The sequence below is a fragment of the Gallus gallus genome, chromosome 11, assembly GCF_016699485.2.
Source record: "Gallus gallus isolate bGalGal1 chromosome 11, bGalGal1.mat.broiler.GRCg7b, whole genome shotgun sequence".
Taxonomy (NCBI): domain Eukaryota; kingdom Metazoa; phylum Chordata; class Aves; order Galliformes; family Phasianidae; genus Gallus; species Gallus gallus.
In genome coordinates this window covers 12,562,843-12,581,445 of record NC_052542.1, presented here as the reverse complement: position 1 = coordinate 12,581,445, position 18,603 = coordinate 12,562,843, and the positions used below count along the sequence as shown (strand labels likewise).

At 34.5% G+C, this 18,603-nt stretch overlaps 1 protein-coding gene and 1 long non-coding RNA gene across 16 annotated transcripts in view; one reads left to right on the top strand and one right to left on the bottom strand.

The window, feature by feature from the left end:
• The window catches only part of CDH8 (cadherin 8), a 143,889-nt gene that overhangs the window by 32,447 nt on the left and 92,839 nt on the right, over nt 1-18,603 (bottom strand). For all 9 annotated transcript variants that reach the window (XM_015292511.4, NM_001100289.2, XM_025154211.3 and 6 more), the window contains one exon: nt 2,709-2,830. In XM_015292511.4, coding sequence (XP_015147997.3) covers nt 2,709-2,830 — 122 coding nt within the window. The remainder of the gene's footprint in view (nt 1-2,708; nt 2,831-18,603) is intronic.
• The window catches only part of LOC112533264, a 102,196-nt gene that overhangs the window by 56,946 nt on the left and 26,647 nt on the right, over nt 1-18,603 (top strand). For 2 of the 7 annotated variants that reach the window (XR_005862948.2, XR_005862950.2), the window contains exons 4-7: nt 2,960-3,082; nt 3,195-3,308; nt 7,202-7,235; nt 13,327-13,450. This is a non-coding gene — a long non-coding RNA (uncharacterized LOC112533264). Of the gene's footprint in view, nt 1-2,959; nt 3,083-3,194; nt 3,309-7,201; nt 7,236-13,326; nt 13,451-14,204; nt 16,635-18,603 lie in introns of those variants that run through there. The other 5 variants (XR_005862952.2, XR_005862953.2, XR_005862947.2 and 2 more) reach the window with 4 other exon arrangements.

The following is an 18,603-nucleotide window of genomic DNA, read 5'->3' as shown; positions in this document are numbered from 1 at the left end:
AGTGACTTGTGCGAGAAAAGTAATAAAGGGGAAATTATGAACTGCTTTATCGGTCAATTAGAAGTATCGTACATTATGTTCAAGTCTTTTTTGCTAAAACCAACAGAAAACAACTTTCCTTTACGTGTAAAAATGTGCAAGGAGCACATGAGAACAGAAAAGCACATCTCCTCCCCCCCCCCCCCCACTTCCACTTTGCCCCTTGTCATCTCCTACTGGCTATACTACTGTTACAGGTAGGATAAAACAAAGCATATGCAGCTGGTAACGTTATACATCAACAGTTTTTAATACATTCTGTCACATCACCAGCAGCTGCATGTGCCACTTGCAATTATATCAGAACCCAAAATAGAACACTTAAGAAACTGAACTGGATGGTTCAGTCGACACATGTAGGAGCTGCAAATAGGGCTTCATAAAAGGTTTGGATATAATTCCTTTATGTTGATTCAAATACGGCTTAAACTTATATTTAATTTTATAAATGCAAATATATTGAAATATCAAAACTTGATTATGCCTTTCCCGTACCTGTAATATTTCAGTTTAAACTTTGGAGAACTATCCAAATTAGGCTTTTGCTCCTGTGTAAAATGGTATTCCTTCTCACATTTTGTAGCTGAGACATACTTCGTTTTTGGAATTCTACATCTTGACTGATTAATAGGATTTATTCCAGAATTTGAATATAGAATACTAAGCAGAAGAAAAACTAATCCAGATACTAAACCCTTTACAGGAGCAAATTTTAAATGAAAAATTCAGAACCTAACCTTGATTACACTGGACTGGTGCATACTTAGTGTTCCCATAACTTTCTTCATTTAAAACATTAAACTGCAGAATTGGTGTCACCTCATCCATGCTGTCAGTCAAATACTGAAAAACCACCTATAAAGTTCACATAAGAATTCATGCTCAACAGACATCTGCCATCAGAATGAGAGCATAAGAGCTTATGGTAAATTGAAGATAACATATTGCTTAACACAAGTTGTCCATAAGTGCTTAAACAAAAGCCACTTTTAGCAGCTTACTCCCAATCATCTTTTATTTTTCAAATAAAAATTTGGTTTTATTACAAATTGAAAATGTTGGGAAGGTTTTTCTAGTCTTTTAAGCCATCTGAAAGCTGATGAATATATTCAGAATACACTATGCAGCTCATCTTTCTGAACTCAAGAAAGCTTACCAAGTTCTGGATTAAAAAAAAAAAAAAAAAAAAAAAAGTATACTCATAACTATTTAGGACAGCATACAAAACATAACTACTCAGCCTCTGAAATCCATGTGAGCTAAAGAGAAATCCACTCTGAGCTAGAGGAACTTCAGTACCAACAGTAACCTAACTGTTTCCTGAGAAATGTCTGCCCATAAGGGCACATTGCAATAATCTTTTCAGTGGTTAGAGAGAATTCTTATTTCTTAAGTGACACATGTTTGACACCTTTTTATTAAACTAAACGGGGTGCTAGAAAGTTAAATCAACAGTAACAATCCAGCCTTGGTAGAGGTAGGTTGTCATATACTACTACAGACTTGTCATTTAGTACTAGTAAAAGAAAATAATTTCTAACTCTATTGTCAGGTAACCTACTTTAGAAAATAGTGAATTCAATGCCTAACACCCACATGAGACACAGGAATAGTTGGATTAACAAGTCTAGTGTCATGCTGTCAGCTGCTGTTTATTTAAATAAAATGTCACAAGCCAGAAATAAATTAGAAAGTTTCAAAACAGTGAATTGCTGTAACATGCTGTGTTTCTCAAGATGGACAAAAGTTAAATCTCTATTATGCTGCTTTACTTTCTAAAAGTCTGAACATTTTCTTGAATATTTATCTTGCAGTTTACTTGGCATATGATATATTCTTCCCTAATTCTGTAAATTTGTCTTCAAAATAAATGCCTTTTAAGAAATCTGCTTGATATCCTTTGAAAAAGGCTACAAAGGTTAAACCTCGCATTTGAAGTCTAGCTATGTGTATTTCACCTTGTCGGGTGTTGTATACATTTTTCTGCAAGCACTCTAATTTCATCAAATTATGAAGGAAATAACCTGCTAAATCAGTTTTCTTTCTCCTCTGAGATATAAGGAAAATCTCAAACTCAAGTTTTCCAACACTCTGTCCCTCTTCAGATACTTCAAACTCAGTTACAAATCACTTGACTTTCCATCAAGCTCTGTTTGGCTTTCCTGATTTTTTTTTTCTTCCCAATTATCTTAGAAAAGTGAGTAAGAATTAGATAGACAGAGATTATAACTTAGATATAGGCAGGGGGGAATGGTTTGATTATTTTAAGCATTACTCCTAAATTATATATGGGACAAGCAGCAATTTAGTTCATTCCCTGAGATCCAGGCTGGATTACACTTTTAGCTATTAAAGTACATGAACTTATGAAGTGATGAGCTTCATCAAAAATACTGGAAACGGGAAGCTTACAGACACTCAGCATTTTTTCTGGATATTGTCCCAAGATACCAACATTTACCTTAAAATCTATACTTTAAAAATATATATGTTCATATATAAAGAGATATACCAGAGAATATGATTATAGATATATCTTGAAGGAATGTTAACAGTTAGTATGAACAAATAGACACATATTTTAAGATTAAAGATAAAATGACAGGGAGAAACTGCACCTCATTCTAACACTCTAAATTATACAACATAAAAAACATGGAGATATTTACTTGTCCAGGCTTCCCATTCTCACATAAAAAGGCTTCATGCTCTGATGCAAACTCAGGAGCGTTGTCATTTACATCAAGAACTTTGATAGTAACAGGCACCCGGGACACTTGACTGTGGTTCCCTACGAAAAGAAATCATAGCATAAAAGGTAAGTATATTTTATTTGGGTTTTATATATAAACTGTTAACTAGAAACCATATTCTTCCTGTCCTTTCTTAATTGAGTTGTCTTATCTGTAATGGATCACAGAGTTGGAGCATGAGATAAAGAAGGATGGCCAGTATTTTGTGGCTGAAAAGAATAAATACATCCCTACTGCAAACAGCATTTGTTGGAGATTATCTCCATGAAGACCTTTCTTGGACTAAATTGGTAAGATTTTTCTTTGATGAAGTTTGTATTGTTTTATTGATAAAGTCCATTATGCATGGAAAAGGGAAGGCTGTAAACAACATAGATTTATTTCTTTGTTTATCTTTCACAGAGCACAGAACACTTTACTCTATTAGTTGTTCTGACTGCACATCTATTATTTCTTCATTATAAATACTACTAATGTGGAAACACACAGCAAGAAAGGAACTACAGATTGACATAGGTAAAACTAGATTGTACTTTGGATAAGTGAAGTGTTTTGATTCATCTACAGCTATCCAAGAAAATGACCTATGAACTTCTTTCTTCACCGTAGTCTCATAATTTGCAGTGTAAAGCTATTTTGCATAAAGAAGTTTATCATTGCAGAGTAGAATAATCTTATTAAGCTGTAAGGAAAGAAAAGCTAAAGCAACAGTTCACATTCTACTTCGAATAAATTTCACAGTCACATTCTAGTGTCTTTCCTCCAGTTCAATATAATCATTTTAAGGGATTTTTAATAAATATTTTAGATATTACGATTTATCTTCAAAAAGCAAATACATGAATTCCTTGTAAACGGAGGTGACCAGTTGATCTGAAGACTCAAAAAATGTGCAGTAGGACATGCATACATTTACAAGTAATCCAATCCTAGTTTCAAAATCCATGTCTTACTGAATATTATTTTACAAACACAGTATCTTGGTTGTATCATCAACAATTCTAATAATTGCACACTGCAAATCAAACTGTAGGTTGGAGTTGTTATTGAACTATGTACTTTTGCCTGAATTCTTACTGCAGAAAAGAGAGCTCCCACATTAAGTCAGGCTGTTAATGTATGTACAGTTGTGACAACTTAGCAGTCCATTTGGGTTTTACTCTCTGGCAGTGCAGAAATGGCTTAGGAGAAGACAGCATTAATTTTGGGGAGCAAGACAAAAGTTGCTATTGATTTATGTTCAATACAACTGTAACAATAAGTGTCAAAAAATAGAAGTAGGTTGGGCTATGCCAGTGGGCTGGAGGCTAGTGATGTGACTTGTAGCAGCTCTACAATTTATAGAGATGACTAAAGAACGAACCACAGAATACATTGTGTATTTCTTGTGGTTTTGATTCAAGTTAATTGTACTGTAATCTAATCATATCCTACCTCCTGCATTCTTTTTTTCCTTGTATGTTAAAAACAGACATTATTTTGAAACTTCACCAGTAAATCTAAATTTGTGTAAATTTCAATAGATCTAATAACATTAATTATAAATAATATAAAATTCTCTATTTCAAAAGAATAAAATCATACTATCACTAAATGTACTAGTGCTACAAGCAAGGTCTACATATTCCATCTATAGATAGATGGAAATACTCAAATTCTATCCATATAAGATAGGGAAGATTACAAAACATCAAACTTTAAGTGCTTTCTAGTCAAAGGACTCTCAAGTTTTAACTTAGAAAGAGATGTGTCACAGAAGAAAAAGAAATCCCTATCAAAATACTGTAAGAGTAATATTTATGTCAGTTTCACATGATATGACTTTCCTTATTAACAAGTGAAGTGAGCGTATATGCCATCAAATAAACATTAATATGCAAATCAAGAAACTTAAAATATAAAACACTTTTTAAAATCTTGGTAAAAATACAGACAATGAATCTCTGGCTTATCAGAATTCTCAGCACTAGTGTCATATTTAAACACTAAAGATTTGCTTTTATCTAAATAAATGAAATGACGGCAGTTCAAATTTTAAAGACATTACAGAGAAATGTAATTAATTAGATAAGCTTCTAAAGAAATTATTCATGTCTCTTGTGACTGCCCCCAAAATGTTTGTCTTTCATCAGAAATACAAACATTAAATTTAAAGATATTATAATTAGAAACTTGATGAGAATTCATTTAAAAAATTAATTTACTAACACAAGTGAGACCCAACTGGTTTGGAAATCTCCGAACAAGGGGATATCCACTACCTATTAGGGTTCTGGGGATTATGATGAAGTTTATTGTTGAGAAAGAGAGGGAAATTTTATCTACTGCCTGTACTGCCCACCACACTGAATACATAATATTATTTTGTCATTGCAATATTTTCAATAACCATTCACTTCATGCCAAATGAAAAATAATTAGTAATTAAATAAGAATAACAGTAAATAAAAATCACCTTAAGTATACGTATTATGGCAAGTAATGACCAAGCACTGACAAGACGAAATGGTTTCACCTGCCTGTTTTCAAACTTAAAATGTCTGCAAAGTTCAAAGTAGTAAAACACTTTGAGAGCGCACTAAGAATTTCAACCACTTCCACTGAAGCAGACTGATGCTTTAGTTTCACAAAAACAAGATCAAATATCCCTCTCGTTTTATGGTTTTGCTGCTCTCTTTCCTTTATGTTTTAATAAAAAATAAACAGAAATAAAATATGCATCCACTATATTGCAGCTCAAGACAATTCCTCTTCACTTCGTGTGGCCCAGGCAAGCAAAAAGGTTGGAAACCTGTTATCTAAAGCATACACCTACATATTCCCAGCAGTGAATGAGGAAAGAGAATGCTACATCCTTGCCATCATATACAGCTCATCTTCACATTGATCAGTATTCAATGCTCAGAAATTTTCCTTATTTGTGAATGGAGAGTCTGTTCTAAAGTAAAGACAAAATTACATTTCAATTATTTTTTTTAAATTTAGTATGTTTATTTTTTTCTATTGAGCCACAAAGTCATCAGAATTTAGAATTAGACTAAATCTTTCATTTTTCAGGTAGATTGTAAGACTGGTTACTGAAGTTGCGAAGAGTATAAAGTTAGAGACATTATCTCGTAACAAACTAGCTGAATTTGTAAAGACTTCATCAGCTGTATCTATTACGATGCACAGCTTAGAGACCTATCTTTGGTCTTGCAGTACAAGTATATCACTGGGACTGTCACCTGAGAAGCAAAAGCTTAGTTTGAAAGTTTAGAACATTGTGGTGAAATACCTAAAAATATTAAGCATATCTATACTTGATAGTCACTGGTCTTAAAAAGCAGTGCTCATTAAGAAACAGAATTATTTTCTGCCAAAATAATGTAAGTTCATCATTTATTTAACATAAAGAAATCCAGTTTGATCCACTTTTCCCTCATTTAATTAAAGCACCCAAAATCACATCAAGGTTCTCTTTAAAAAGTCATAAACTGTCTTGCATTTTAACTAAAATTAAGTACCTGTATAAAAGTAGACTCCTGCATAATAACACATCTTTTATTAGTATTATCATCATCATATGGCTTGGAAATGATTATTTCATGCTTCTCTGATTCAGTGAAATTTCTACTCTAATAATATTTTAAATTAGAAGTCCTGGTTCTAACAGAGAAATCAAAATAAAATCTGAATCACTGACTTAATAAAAACAACAGCATTTGTTTTGTATCTCTCATACTTCAAACTTCTTAAGTTGTATTTTAACTGTTCTATTCCCCGAGCCTTTATCAAAGTTTTATCCAATGACATTAGTAAGACAATCTAAATGTTGGACAAATTTATCTTTCCTTTATGTTTTTAAGTTGTTGCTTTCGTTGTGCAATCCTTTATCTCTGTAATACTGCAGCTTCTAACAATTCTTCTGCCATATAAAATTGGCAAGTCTAACTTCAAGTATCCCGAGAAGCAGAGATGATACTATGAAACAGAAATTTTATTTGTGTTGATGTTTAACTGCAGAAACCACACACTGCAGTAAAAGCTGTGCTCATTTGCCTGAAGTGTTGCACAATGATCTGATTCAAAAGAGATTGACTGCCTGAAACTGACTCTGAAATTGTCAGGAAGAAACAACAGTAATTGGCATCATTTCTTTTCAAAAGAACGGACCATAAGCTATTTCTCAATTAGTATAAAATGTAACCACCAAACCATAAAACAAACAAACAAATGGATCTCCATGTAGATTTCAAACCTCTCACAAAATTCTTAAATTTTTAAAGAATGAGAAAATACTGAGAGTTATTGAAAATCCATATAAGCATACACCATATCAATGCATAGTAGAATGGCTTCTGTAAAAGAAGCTGAGACAAGAAACAAGCTCTTCCTCAAAATTAATCTTCAATTTCTATTTATTTCAGCACACTGGGACATACTAGAGGAGTACAGATTGTGGTGAGTCTCTGCATGTACAAGTGTGTAGGAGGAAGGGAGAAAGAAAAAGATGTGAAACATATTTATCAGATTTGTTCCATAAGTCATTCTTCGGAAGAAAAATAACAATGGTGTTCAAAAGTTTTGTCACCTTTCAATAGATCCCTCAGTTTATTTCTTATGGTCTCCAAAAGAAAAAAAGAATAAATCAAGAACAAATCTACATTAAATTCTTCTTCTATTTCATCACTGATAAACTGTCGCAAGTTTAACCAAGGATTTGCACATGTGAGAAGTGCATTTTGACTGCATATCCTGGAAAGGAGGACAAGGAGAAGGGGAAACTGAGGACAGAGCACATTTTCAAGTAAATGACTTCAAAGTTGAATATATAGTTAAAAGGTTTCCAGAGCTCAATAACTCCATCTGTAAAGAGTGACTAAGATAGGCCACCTACCTACTTTAATCAGTACGTAAATGTATGGCTTGGGATAAAAGACCACATTACACTTTAGGCTTGCTGCTAACACAAAAACAAAGAGTAAAATTTCTGTGATAGACACACAAGCCATGACAGAAAATGTTACTTATAGAAACTCATATTCTTCAGGCCTCGTTCAGACAAAGTCTTCACTTTCATTTTCTGTGGGCTTTTTTTTTTTTTTTTTTTGCATGTAAGACAAAGTTATTTAATACAGCCCATAATGAATACAAAATTTGAAGCAGTTACCACAAATTTGCAGAAAAATGAAACATCTGCAAAAAGACCAAACAGATCATTTTTTTATCTGTGACATTCACCTAACCCAGTGCAGAGTTCTTGCTTGCTATTGTAGTAACCAAGTAATTCAAACTGACTGCATTTGTATTTGCTTTTCCCTTTCACTCCAAGGCCCGATTCCACTTCTGCTGAAGTTAATCAGCTCTCTTCTATTCTATGGAAGCTGAATCCAGTCCTTATGTTTAATTACATTTCCTTACACCACATTACATTACCTATGTCCTACATTTTAAATAATATAAGATTTAAAATTTAAATATAATTTAAATTATAACCAGCACCTCAAGTGGGTACTCCGCTAATTTCAAAAATTTATAAAACTGTATCCTCTGTATCAAACAATGTTTTTAAAAATATTAGTATTTTATTTTCATATAGACACAATATGTATTGATGGAATCGGTTAGCTCCCATTTTGCATAACTGAAGGTAGGCTATAATTTGATATTCAAATGCAACCTCTTTGTTATTTTTCATACCATTAAGCTGTGCAGTTATTCAGCAGCCTAACACATAGTTACTCCATAATTACCTCTGATCCTCAGTAAATTGAAAGATCTATTTGCAAAACTGGGAGATGTTCGTGATTTTTTGTAGAAGTATTATATTTTGGTTGGTGTGTATGAATGACATTGTCTTCTTTGAATGTACAGAGATAGATCAAAAAACCTTGGAAAGGGAAAAATAGCTTAGAACAGCAAAACAACACTCAAATGTGGTTTGCAGCTGTGAAGAGGGTCTCTTCTACCAGAACCCTAGCTATAAGAAGAAATCAAAAACCATCGTTTTGTTTAAATTTAGCCATGCAAGTTAAGAGAGGAAAAGTTATCTGCTGCTGCAGTGTGGCAGAGAAAAGAGGCCATAGTGAGCTGTAATTTCCTTCTTAAGGAAGCTGAAGTAAACAACTGATACAAAACTAAATCGTATTCACCTAAGAGCGGGAGGGAAATGCCAAGCCTATGCAACTTTCCAACAAATCCAACAACCCAGAAATTCAAATTTCAGGTTATCATAAATCACACCGAATGGTTATCTCCCTTAAACCACAATATTTGTGTTTTGAAAAATCCAGTGAAAAATCACCTCTATTTTTTCTCAGACTTTGTAATGAAAATGCTAGAAGACAAAGTAGATAGTAGACGTACTCGGTAATATGAGTCCGCATTCCATGTAATCTACATACTGCATAACAGAGTGATTAGATTGCATTGGAGAAGCACTAGGAGAGAAGGGCAGTTATAAAATTAAGGGGAACAAAGGGATGGGGTAAGGCTTGAAAAGAGATTTAGAAGGGGCATCCAATCAGGACCTGTAGCACCTTTTCAATATTTGAGTAGCAATTACGGGTACTTGTCTCTTGTCAGAAGCTCTGCTTGCAAACAGCATGTCCTTAGAGACTGTACTTCTGCATATCTAATTTTGACCACAGTGAGCTTTATACTCACAGTGACACATAATCAAGATATATGTGACACATCAATATGAGTAAACTAATACATAATTCAAAATAAATTATTAGTATAGCTACTTGAGCGGGTTGTATTGGAAGCTGATACAGTCGCTTCAGGTATATGACAATGAAAACAATGCTGTTTTATTCACAGATCCTAAATAAATCCTTAAGGAAAAAAATGTACACTGCCAACATCCTTCCACCCACACATCTATCCAGAAACCATGCTGAAACAAACGTTGGCAGAAAACAACTTGCATTTCTGATGCAGTATTGCACTGTTGAGAATTATTTTTTCTGTTGAAGATGGAAGTCAGGCTGTAGTTTGCAATTATGCCACTTTCAGTAAATTAACTGTGTTACGTATGTAAGTGGTGAACTGTTAGGTGTACAGAAATTAAAAATATGGTCTAAGTCTTAACAACTATTAACAGTGGACTTGCAAGCCATAAAGAAAGGCAAGAGAGAAATGTTTGAAGTTACATCTTTTTTTCCTTCAAGAGCAATGTAAATAAATAGAAATAAAAGAAAAAAAAACAAGTTTATTTAACATTATCAGTCACTTCAAGAATAAGCAACAGCAAAACTAACCAAAACTGTGAGCTCTGGATGCATCTGCAACTTAATAGGACAATTTTACAGTCCCATCATTGTAACAGAGGCAGAGCCCACTATAAGCTTCTGAAAAGCTTTTTTCCTTCATCCTTTTGGCAGCTACCAGTAAGGACAAAAGAGGCAAACAGGAAACTACATCTTTCTGCTTTATTACCAAACTTCCAATAGTAACAGCACAATGGAAATGCTGCTAGATCTTTGCTTCTTATAGATCACCACACCACAAACTAATTAAGATTTCAGAACTTCTGAGGCAGCGTAATGTGTAAATTTTTGCTAGGAAGTTGTAAGTTTTCATTTCTAAATATCACATTGAGAAGATGTCCAGAAATTATGGTACTATTGAGTAACTGAATAGGATCAGTCTCAAAAAACAAACCAGCAAACAGGCTGGAAACAAACTGAAGAAAAGTTGAAGACGAAACAAATGTACAGAGGCGTGATTTGCTTGATTCCAAGTTAATCAAGAGAGTTGTGCTAGCATAGAAGAGTTAGGAATCTGGCCCACACTTTAGAGCAATTACACTGTTAATATGCTAATGCATTATGCATATTAAAATGTTATAAAATACTGACTCAGATATGCAAGGTCTTATTGTCAATTATAATTAGCTTTGAAATTTTCTAATGACTAGCAGCAATAATAACAACAATAAGCAGACTGACTGAGGATGTTTGGAATATTTGAGGATTTTTATTTTAAATGATTTCTTGATTAAAGAATAATAATTAACAGTTTAAATGAAACCCCTCTCTTTTTTACTGTTAGACAAAACATCAAAATGCTTTAATAAAACTTTTTATCAAACATGTCTTTAGTACAGAAGTATTTAAACTTCATCGCTTTCAGAGCTCGCATTTATTTCTTAGCAGTGCTATCCATTGATTTTATGTTTCCTTCATGGATAAAACTTCGCTAGATGTGCTAATACTAAATCAGGTTCAGAATTAAACAATTTTTACTTGCACACCAATGGCAAAAAGATCTCACTAACATATCAGTATGTATCTTTACAAATCCTCTGTTTTTCAGCCTGACAACACCATCATTGCCATCCAGCATCTTCACTAGGAGCTCAAATTATGCTTCCCTGACTCTTTATTCTAGAAAAAGAATGTTATTAAAGAAGATTGACTTAAACCAAGATCTACTTAAAAACCTCTACTCTGACTAACTCTCATACTTCAGTCTTACAGGGAAAATACAGTAGATTTTAGATACAGTCACATTCTGCTTAGAAGTAATAAATCAATTCTTATCAAAGTAGAAGAATACTACACATGATTTTTAAGAGGAATAATACTTGCTAGAACTAAGATATCTAGCCCTGAAAACAAAAATGAAAGAAGCTAGACTGTTGATGCAGATCTCTCTATCCTTCTTATGTTTATCACCTCCTCAATTTTTTGTCCATTTAATTACTCAGATGTTTTATTTGCAGCTGCCTTACATTCTTTTCTCTGAAGCCAGAGGTTACAAACTTTTATTTTGTTCCTCATACCTGAATTTTAATTCTATATCCTAAACTAACGAGTCTACTTTATATACAGATTGTTTCATTAGTGCCCTCCTTTCCTATTCATGTTCCTTCATAATATGGCCACTCCCATACTATTATCCATGTGGATCCTATCTATTGTCATTCATGAGCTATGAAAAACACTGCTGGGAAACCTTGCTGCATGTCTTAATGCACTTTAATAGCTGAGAGCAGCAAACTACTTTACACATCATGCCATCCCTCCACTGACTAATTCTCTGTAACCCACTGGAACCTATGGAGTTCTGTGTAGTCCCCTATTTACATGCCAATAAATAAAACCACTGTGCTAGACTCTGTTAGTGCAAAAATGATGAATCATCTTGTTTGAATTCAGTAAGTCAGAAAAAAAAGGTGAAGTGAAAAAGGTTAGTATTCCTTACTCAGAGGTTGGTGAAGCTGTGGCACAGGCTGCCCAGAGAAGTTGTGGATGACACATCCCTGGAGGATCTCAAAGCCAGGTTAGGTGGGACCCTGGGCAGCGTTATCTGGTGGCTGGCATTCAGTCCAAGTGCGGGAGATTGGAACTAGTTGATCTCTAAGGTCTCTTCCAACCTAAGCCTCTCTCTGATTCTACACGATTCCTGAGATTCTCCTGTTTATACCTTCATAATGGCTTATTTCCTTATCTTTCTAAAACTTACTGAAATTTACTCAGCTCAAAATTAGAGGCAATTATATAATACACCAAAGTAACTCCTTAAAATGTTAGAATTATTGCTAAAAATGCCTATAGTCATTTTTACAACAAAAGGCTAAATAAAATAAATGAAAGCATGAGGAAAGGTATTCATGGCATTTAAATACATCACAGCTGAAGGCTTATTCTAAAGAGTAATTATGTCTTTTTTCCTCTTTAATTATTGCCTTTGTATTTTTTAAGGTAATATACAATGTAGATAACTTTATATTAGAGCATGTGCTGGGCGATGATTCAATTATTGCATTTATATTCTTGGTAAACCATAAAAAGTCTTCTTGGCTTTATGCCCTTTCTCATTACGTGATAAAATTGCCTCATACTTCTTCATTTCAAAAGAATGCAGTTGGTATATGGGTAATTACCTTTGTGAAATAGAACCTACAGCTTTGTCCTTGAGATTCCTATTCTCCATGCTTGGAAAATATTTTATATGGTCAAATCACCATTTCCATTTCAAGATTTTGTCTATATTTTCATCCTCTGCTTTGATTAATAATTCACCAGAATTTCCAGTGGTTGTGGCAGTTCTGGTACTTTGCCAAACACTTTGGTGGAGGGAGATGGACACTAACAAGCCAGTAGTATGCTTTTTGTTTGGCAAGTGTAGCTGAATAGCAAGGGTCGCTTGATAAAAGCAGTCAATCAACATCAAAATAATAGCTCCATGACTACATTGTCTGGAGTGTAAGGAAAATAGAAATTCAATTAAAAACCCTCATTCATAGATTTACAACTTGGCTAAAAGCCTTGCTTTAGGCTAACAAATATCTTCTCCCATGCAGTTCTGCACTAGGCTCGGAATTCCCCTGGTGACTGATTTGTTGCATGTCTGTGCATGTGTGAGAAAAGAGAAATTCTGGAATAGCCTTTGTGTAACCTGATGAAACAGCTCAAATGGACGCACATTTCATCCCTCTATTGCCTGCTATATCTGAAAAGGCCGGAGTCTATGCTAATTATAAAAGAACTTGTCTATGCTTGAATATGCTCACACTGGTGTATCTCATAAACTGTTCCAGAGATTTGGTCTGAATGCAATTGAAGAAATCCAGTACTGCAAATGGTCAGAAGAAGGCTGGAGAGAAAACACCAATCTCGAACAGTCTACTCAGTGCTATACCAGAAAGCTTGGGAAATTTAAAGGTATCATCATTTAGATCTCTTTAAAGTTTGTGAGCTATGATTTCTGTCATTTGTTGTTGTGCTTTTCACAAATCTCAGACTACACACTGGAATATAGTTAGAAGATTCTTCTCATTAAATCCATGATATTATTCAATACATTTCCACTGTGTAGTACACACATATTTGAGAAAAGGGTTACTTCACTTTTAAAAGAGAACTTCAGGTAAACATTGTTAATAATGGATGCATTCTAGCATACATTAAAAACAAACAAAAAAAAGAATTAAATAGAATCCTGTATCAAGCAGATCTCAGATACAGTTTAAGAGGGATGAGAATGCAAATATCAGGATATTCATATTTAAGTTGGAGGAATATTAATGCAGTTGTATTATGTTACTAATACACATCTCTCTTGCCTAAGTTAGCTCTTTAGTGATAAGTCTTGGTTTTAGTTTCAAACTACATTACTTCTCCACTTGTTGCTCTTGATATAACAATTAACCAGAAATCACTGAAGTATAGGGCTTTTCCTTACTATTAATGAGCAACACGGTGAGGACACTGAGGAAATATCTGCAATGTAGCTGTTAATGGAAATGGGAATCCATGGAGCTGGAGGCATAAAGTCGACAGTATAATTACTATACGCTTTGTGCATGTATGAGAATTTGATAGCTTGAATGATCTGAATGAACTCCATTCAGAATCTGTGCAAACTGCAGCAAAAATGTTCTAATAAATAAATCATGTCTATTTGATTTTCCTTTAGCAGTTGAGAACCATTGACAACACATAACTCCATAAGTACTGCAAAACCTATACAAGAACCTGAGAGAATACTGAGGAGGTTAGCGCAGCTTGAACTCTGCTCTGCTTCGCTGCCCAGCAAAATTGCCAACCAGTTAATGCAAGCAACACAAGCATGTCAATGTGAAGAGTAGTTACAGCTATAATTGTACCTTATACAAACTAAAAAGTGTATTTATGTGTTCAGATGAATGGGCTTACATATGACTATGTCCTTACTTTACTAGACTTTCCCAAATGTCAGAAATTCCATTTAAAGAAAGTACCAAATAACAAAAATGTGATATGCCTTTGTACACATAAATACCTTTAAAAAAAAACACAACAAAAGAAACGTCTGTAAGTTAATCATTCATTCTTGCTGCACTTCAATTCAGACTCTCAGAAAATACCTGTGAGTGCCCACAGATTTGTTCTCTTTTTGGGACTTAGCTCCAGAGGGCCCAAACGTAGGAGAAGCAGATTCAGCCCTGACATACAAAGCAAGGCTATATCCATTCATCGTTCTCTCAAGCATCCAGCTGAGAAAACCTCACAACTATGGCAAACAACTTTAAGCTCCTTAGCCTTCAGTCATATAAGTCTTAACCATATAACAAAAACAAAGAAAAATCTCATTCATTCAGTATTTAAAATCCAGTCAGTGACAGAAAACAAAGTTCACCTCTCATATCCACAGACCAAGAGGTATGTTCCAAGGAAGTCATTTTGCCAATGAGCCTGTTCATATACACTGTGATCTCCTAGACACTCACACTCCAGACTCGTTCAGCAGAGTAAACTTGGCTGCATGCCGATGTAGAAAGAAAATTTAAGAATCAATTCAAAGGCTGAACAATTTTCAGTATCTCTCTTGCAATAAGCATTAATATGTGGATTTCTTCCGTGAATACTAAGTTGTATTTCAAACTGATTTTCGAAGAGGTCAAGGTTCTTTTAACCTCTTTTCTTACCCATCCTTGTGATATAATTAATCAATATAATGGCGTTATTACATGGCCAGAGAGGAAAAAATTCAAACTACAAAGAAGTAAATATTAATTTAGATATATAATGAAGAATGTAAGCATTAACTTACATTAAATGTGGAGATCAGTGATGAGTGGTACCCCTTAGGGGTGACTACTATGGCCAGCGCTCTTTAATATCATTATCAATGACATCATCAGTGGGGTGAAGTGCACAAAAAAATCATGGCCAGTATGTCAAGGGAAGTGCTCCTGTCCTCTGCTTTGCGCTGGTGAGACCTCACCTGGACTACTGTGGCCAGTTGTGTTGTCCTCAGGAGACACATGGATCTGCTGGAGGGCATCCAGACGAAGGCCACAAAAATGATCCAAGGGATGGAACACCTTTACAAGGACAGACTGAAAGAGCTGGGGCTATTCAGCATGGAGAAGAGAAAGCTCTGGGGAGACCTCATAATGGCCTTTCATTATATAAGTGAGGGTTATGAGGAAGAAGGGAATAGACTCTTTAGCAGGGACTGTTGCGATAGGACAAAGATAAATGGTTTCAAACTAGAGCAGGGGAGTTTTAGACTGGATATAAGGAAAAGATTTTTCATGGTGAGGGTAATGAGGCACTGGCAAAGTTTGCCCAGAGAGATGATGGATGCCCCATGCCTGCAGACACACAAGGTCAGGCTGGATGGGGCTCCAAGCACCTGATGGAGCTGTAGTGGTCTCTGTTTATTGCAGGGGAGTTGGACTAGACGAAATTTAAAGATCCCTTAAAACTCAAATGATTCTATGATTCTATACAATGAAAGCAACTAGAAACCACTTCACAGGGGCTAGAAGGAGTCTTCCAGTGATGGGAAAGTAGAAGTAGGGAAATGCCACTCTCTGAAATCTACCACTTTGTACAGGTCTCAGAATATGAAGGTAATACTATATGTGACACCAATAGAACAAATATATTTGAATTAGAGCTAGAAAGATGCTTGCCTGTGAATAGCAAATGTTCTTCTTGTAAATGAGAATAAACTAAATCACTTTTTTGCCTGCCAAATACTTACACTGAAAAGTCCCAATCAGCTCATGCTTTCATGTTTCTACTCCTAGTTTTGCTAGACAAGGAAGGTTTAGATTACCTTCTGGGCACACAGAAATATTAAAATCAAGTAACATTTAAAGTTATCTGAATCTTAATCTCTCCATCCTCAAGCTAAGTGAAAATGCAGAATTTATCTCAGTCCACCCAGACCAATCTTATCCAGAAAGATTCCAATCCAGGACAGTGATTGAGGGTTGATAGAAAAGAATAACTCTGTAATGGTGACAGCAGAAAACTTCAAAAATATTTCGTCTACTTAAGGCACAAATGTAGATGCAGGCAACGTACCAGCACAAAGTTTCAAAAAAGTGATTTAAGTTGTGGCAAAACTTGGTGTCTATCTATCATGATTCTATGATTCTATAATTCTATGATCTATGGAAGTGCTGATGAATCAGGATGTATTCCCACCGTGCTGGTAATCACGATGAAAAAAAATATCACTACTTATGATTGGTAAGCAGCTGTGACGGCAATTAAACGGTCCAATCATTGCCTGTATGAATAAAGGTGAGCCCTGAACTGAACCTGGAAAGCAGCTTGGTTAGGAAGAGAAAATGCTCCTGTATGAATGATAGCGATATATTTATTTTTATGGGAGAGATAAGCAGTACTTTAATATTACTCTCAGTAAAAGCATAGAGATGACTCAGTTTGTGTTTTCATTTGCTGCTGGTGTCTGCCTTTAACAGATTTCGGCTATTTTGTAACAGAGATCTTGCTTATTACTGTGTTGTAAAAAAAATATGAAAATGACCATTTTACCCTGCTTCACAATTCTATGAACACATTTAGTTTCTGCATTAGGAGTTTATAATATTGCCTCTTAAAGAAGCAGACACAGCAGTGTATTAAATTCAGCTCTTGTTTTATGCAAATGTCAGATAATCATATTAGGAATGTAAAAACAAAACCAGTACAACAATAAAAACCCAACTCAATCAACCCAGTCATGAGCAGGAACTCAAAAGCTTAGCATTAGATTGGCATTATTATTTTCATAGCCAGTCTGAAAAGAAGCAATTTTACAACACCGATAGGTGCTGAGGCTCCCACAAAGTTTAATGATAAGGCTGATTTCTTACATAATTCTTAAATACAATTACATTTTTAAAATCTGAAGAAGGAACAGGCAGACTTGATTCTGATCTGGCTTAGAAAAGTGGAATACTGTTAACTTTGTTCTGATACACACATATAAGGGAGGTCAAAGAAGTGAATTGGATTAGTTTCTTGAAAAATATTCTTTTTATTTTTTCCTTTTTAGACTTTCAGAAGGCAATAAAATGTAAAATTACTTCACCTTACACCTTTTGATGTCTCAAAAGATTTGAATCACAGACTAATAATTCTTCTCTTGATGCTAATAGTAAATCCTACGATCTCAGATTGCTCAACTCTTGAGAAAACTGGTATGGAGATTTTTATACCTTTCTCCTTTAAAACCAGCTGAATTATTAAATGGCTCGACATCAACTTGGTAATTGTTAAACTGCCAGTTTAACACAACTGGAGCTTGCTTTCTTTCTTTATGCAATTTGATTCACTGTCTTGCCTTGGCTTTCCTGCCAGTATTGTCACAAATTTATCAATGTAGTGTCTATCTGCAAGATTCAATAGTAATTATTGGGGCATTGTTGGTATTACTGCACTAGGAGCAATGAAATGCACAAATTATTAAGGTGAAACACAGTTTACAGAGGTTATAAATGGAGAGATTATCTTATATTCAGACATATCTTTCTCATATATGCATGCATTTCAGTTATCCCTCACAGATTCCTAATATGTTTGTATTTAAAAGCAAGTACCAAAGAAAAGAATTGGAAAAGTAATTGTCCAGTATGGGCCAAGTAACCACCTTTTATTCTCCCATTCATTCAAACGTTCATAGGTACAGCACTGTGATAGTTTCGGACAGTGCTAAAAGTTCTGGATCATAACACTATATACTCGAAAAAGATACTCTGGGTGAAAAGAAAGCATCAAAATCATCTTGTTTTCTATATGCAAGAATTAGCAGCACAGTTCATAAAGCTCTAAAGGCAAATATTTTTACAATGTGTCAAGTATGCATGTACTTATGGGAATTATGCACATATATATATTGACTGCTGAATAGATACTTTAGCAGAAATATTTTCTTAGTTCATGTTTCAGACAGATGACAGACCTACTTCCAGAATCTGTTTTTTGCTGCACTATGACTGCCAAATTTATAGTCTAAAATATAGACCTAATATTAATAATAAATTATGTTGGCTTATCAGATCCTGCCAATAGCATAAATTAATCAAGAACTC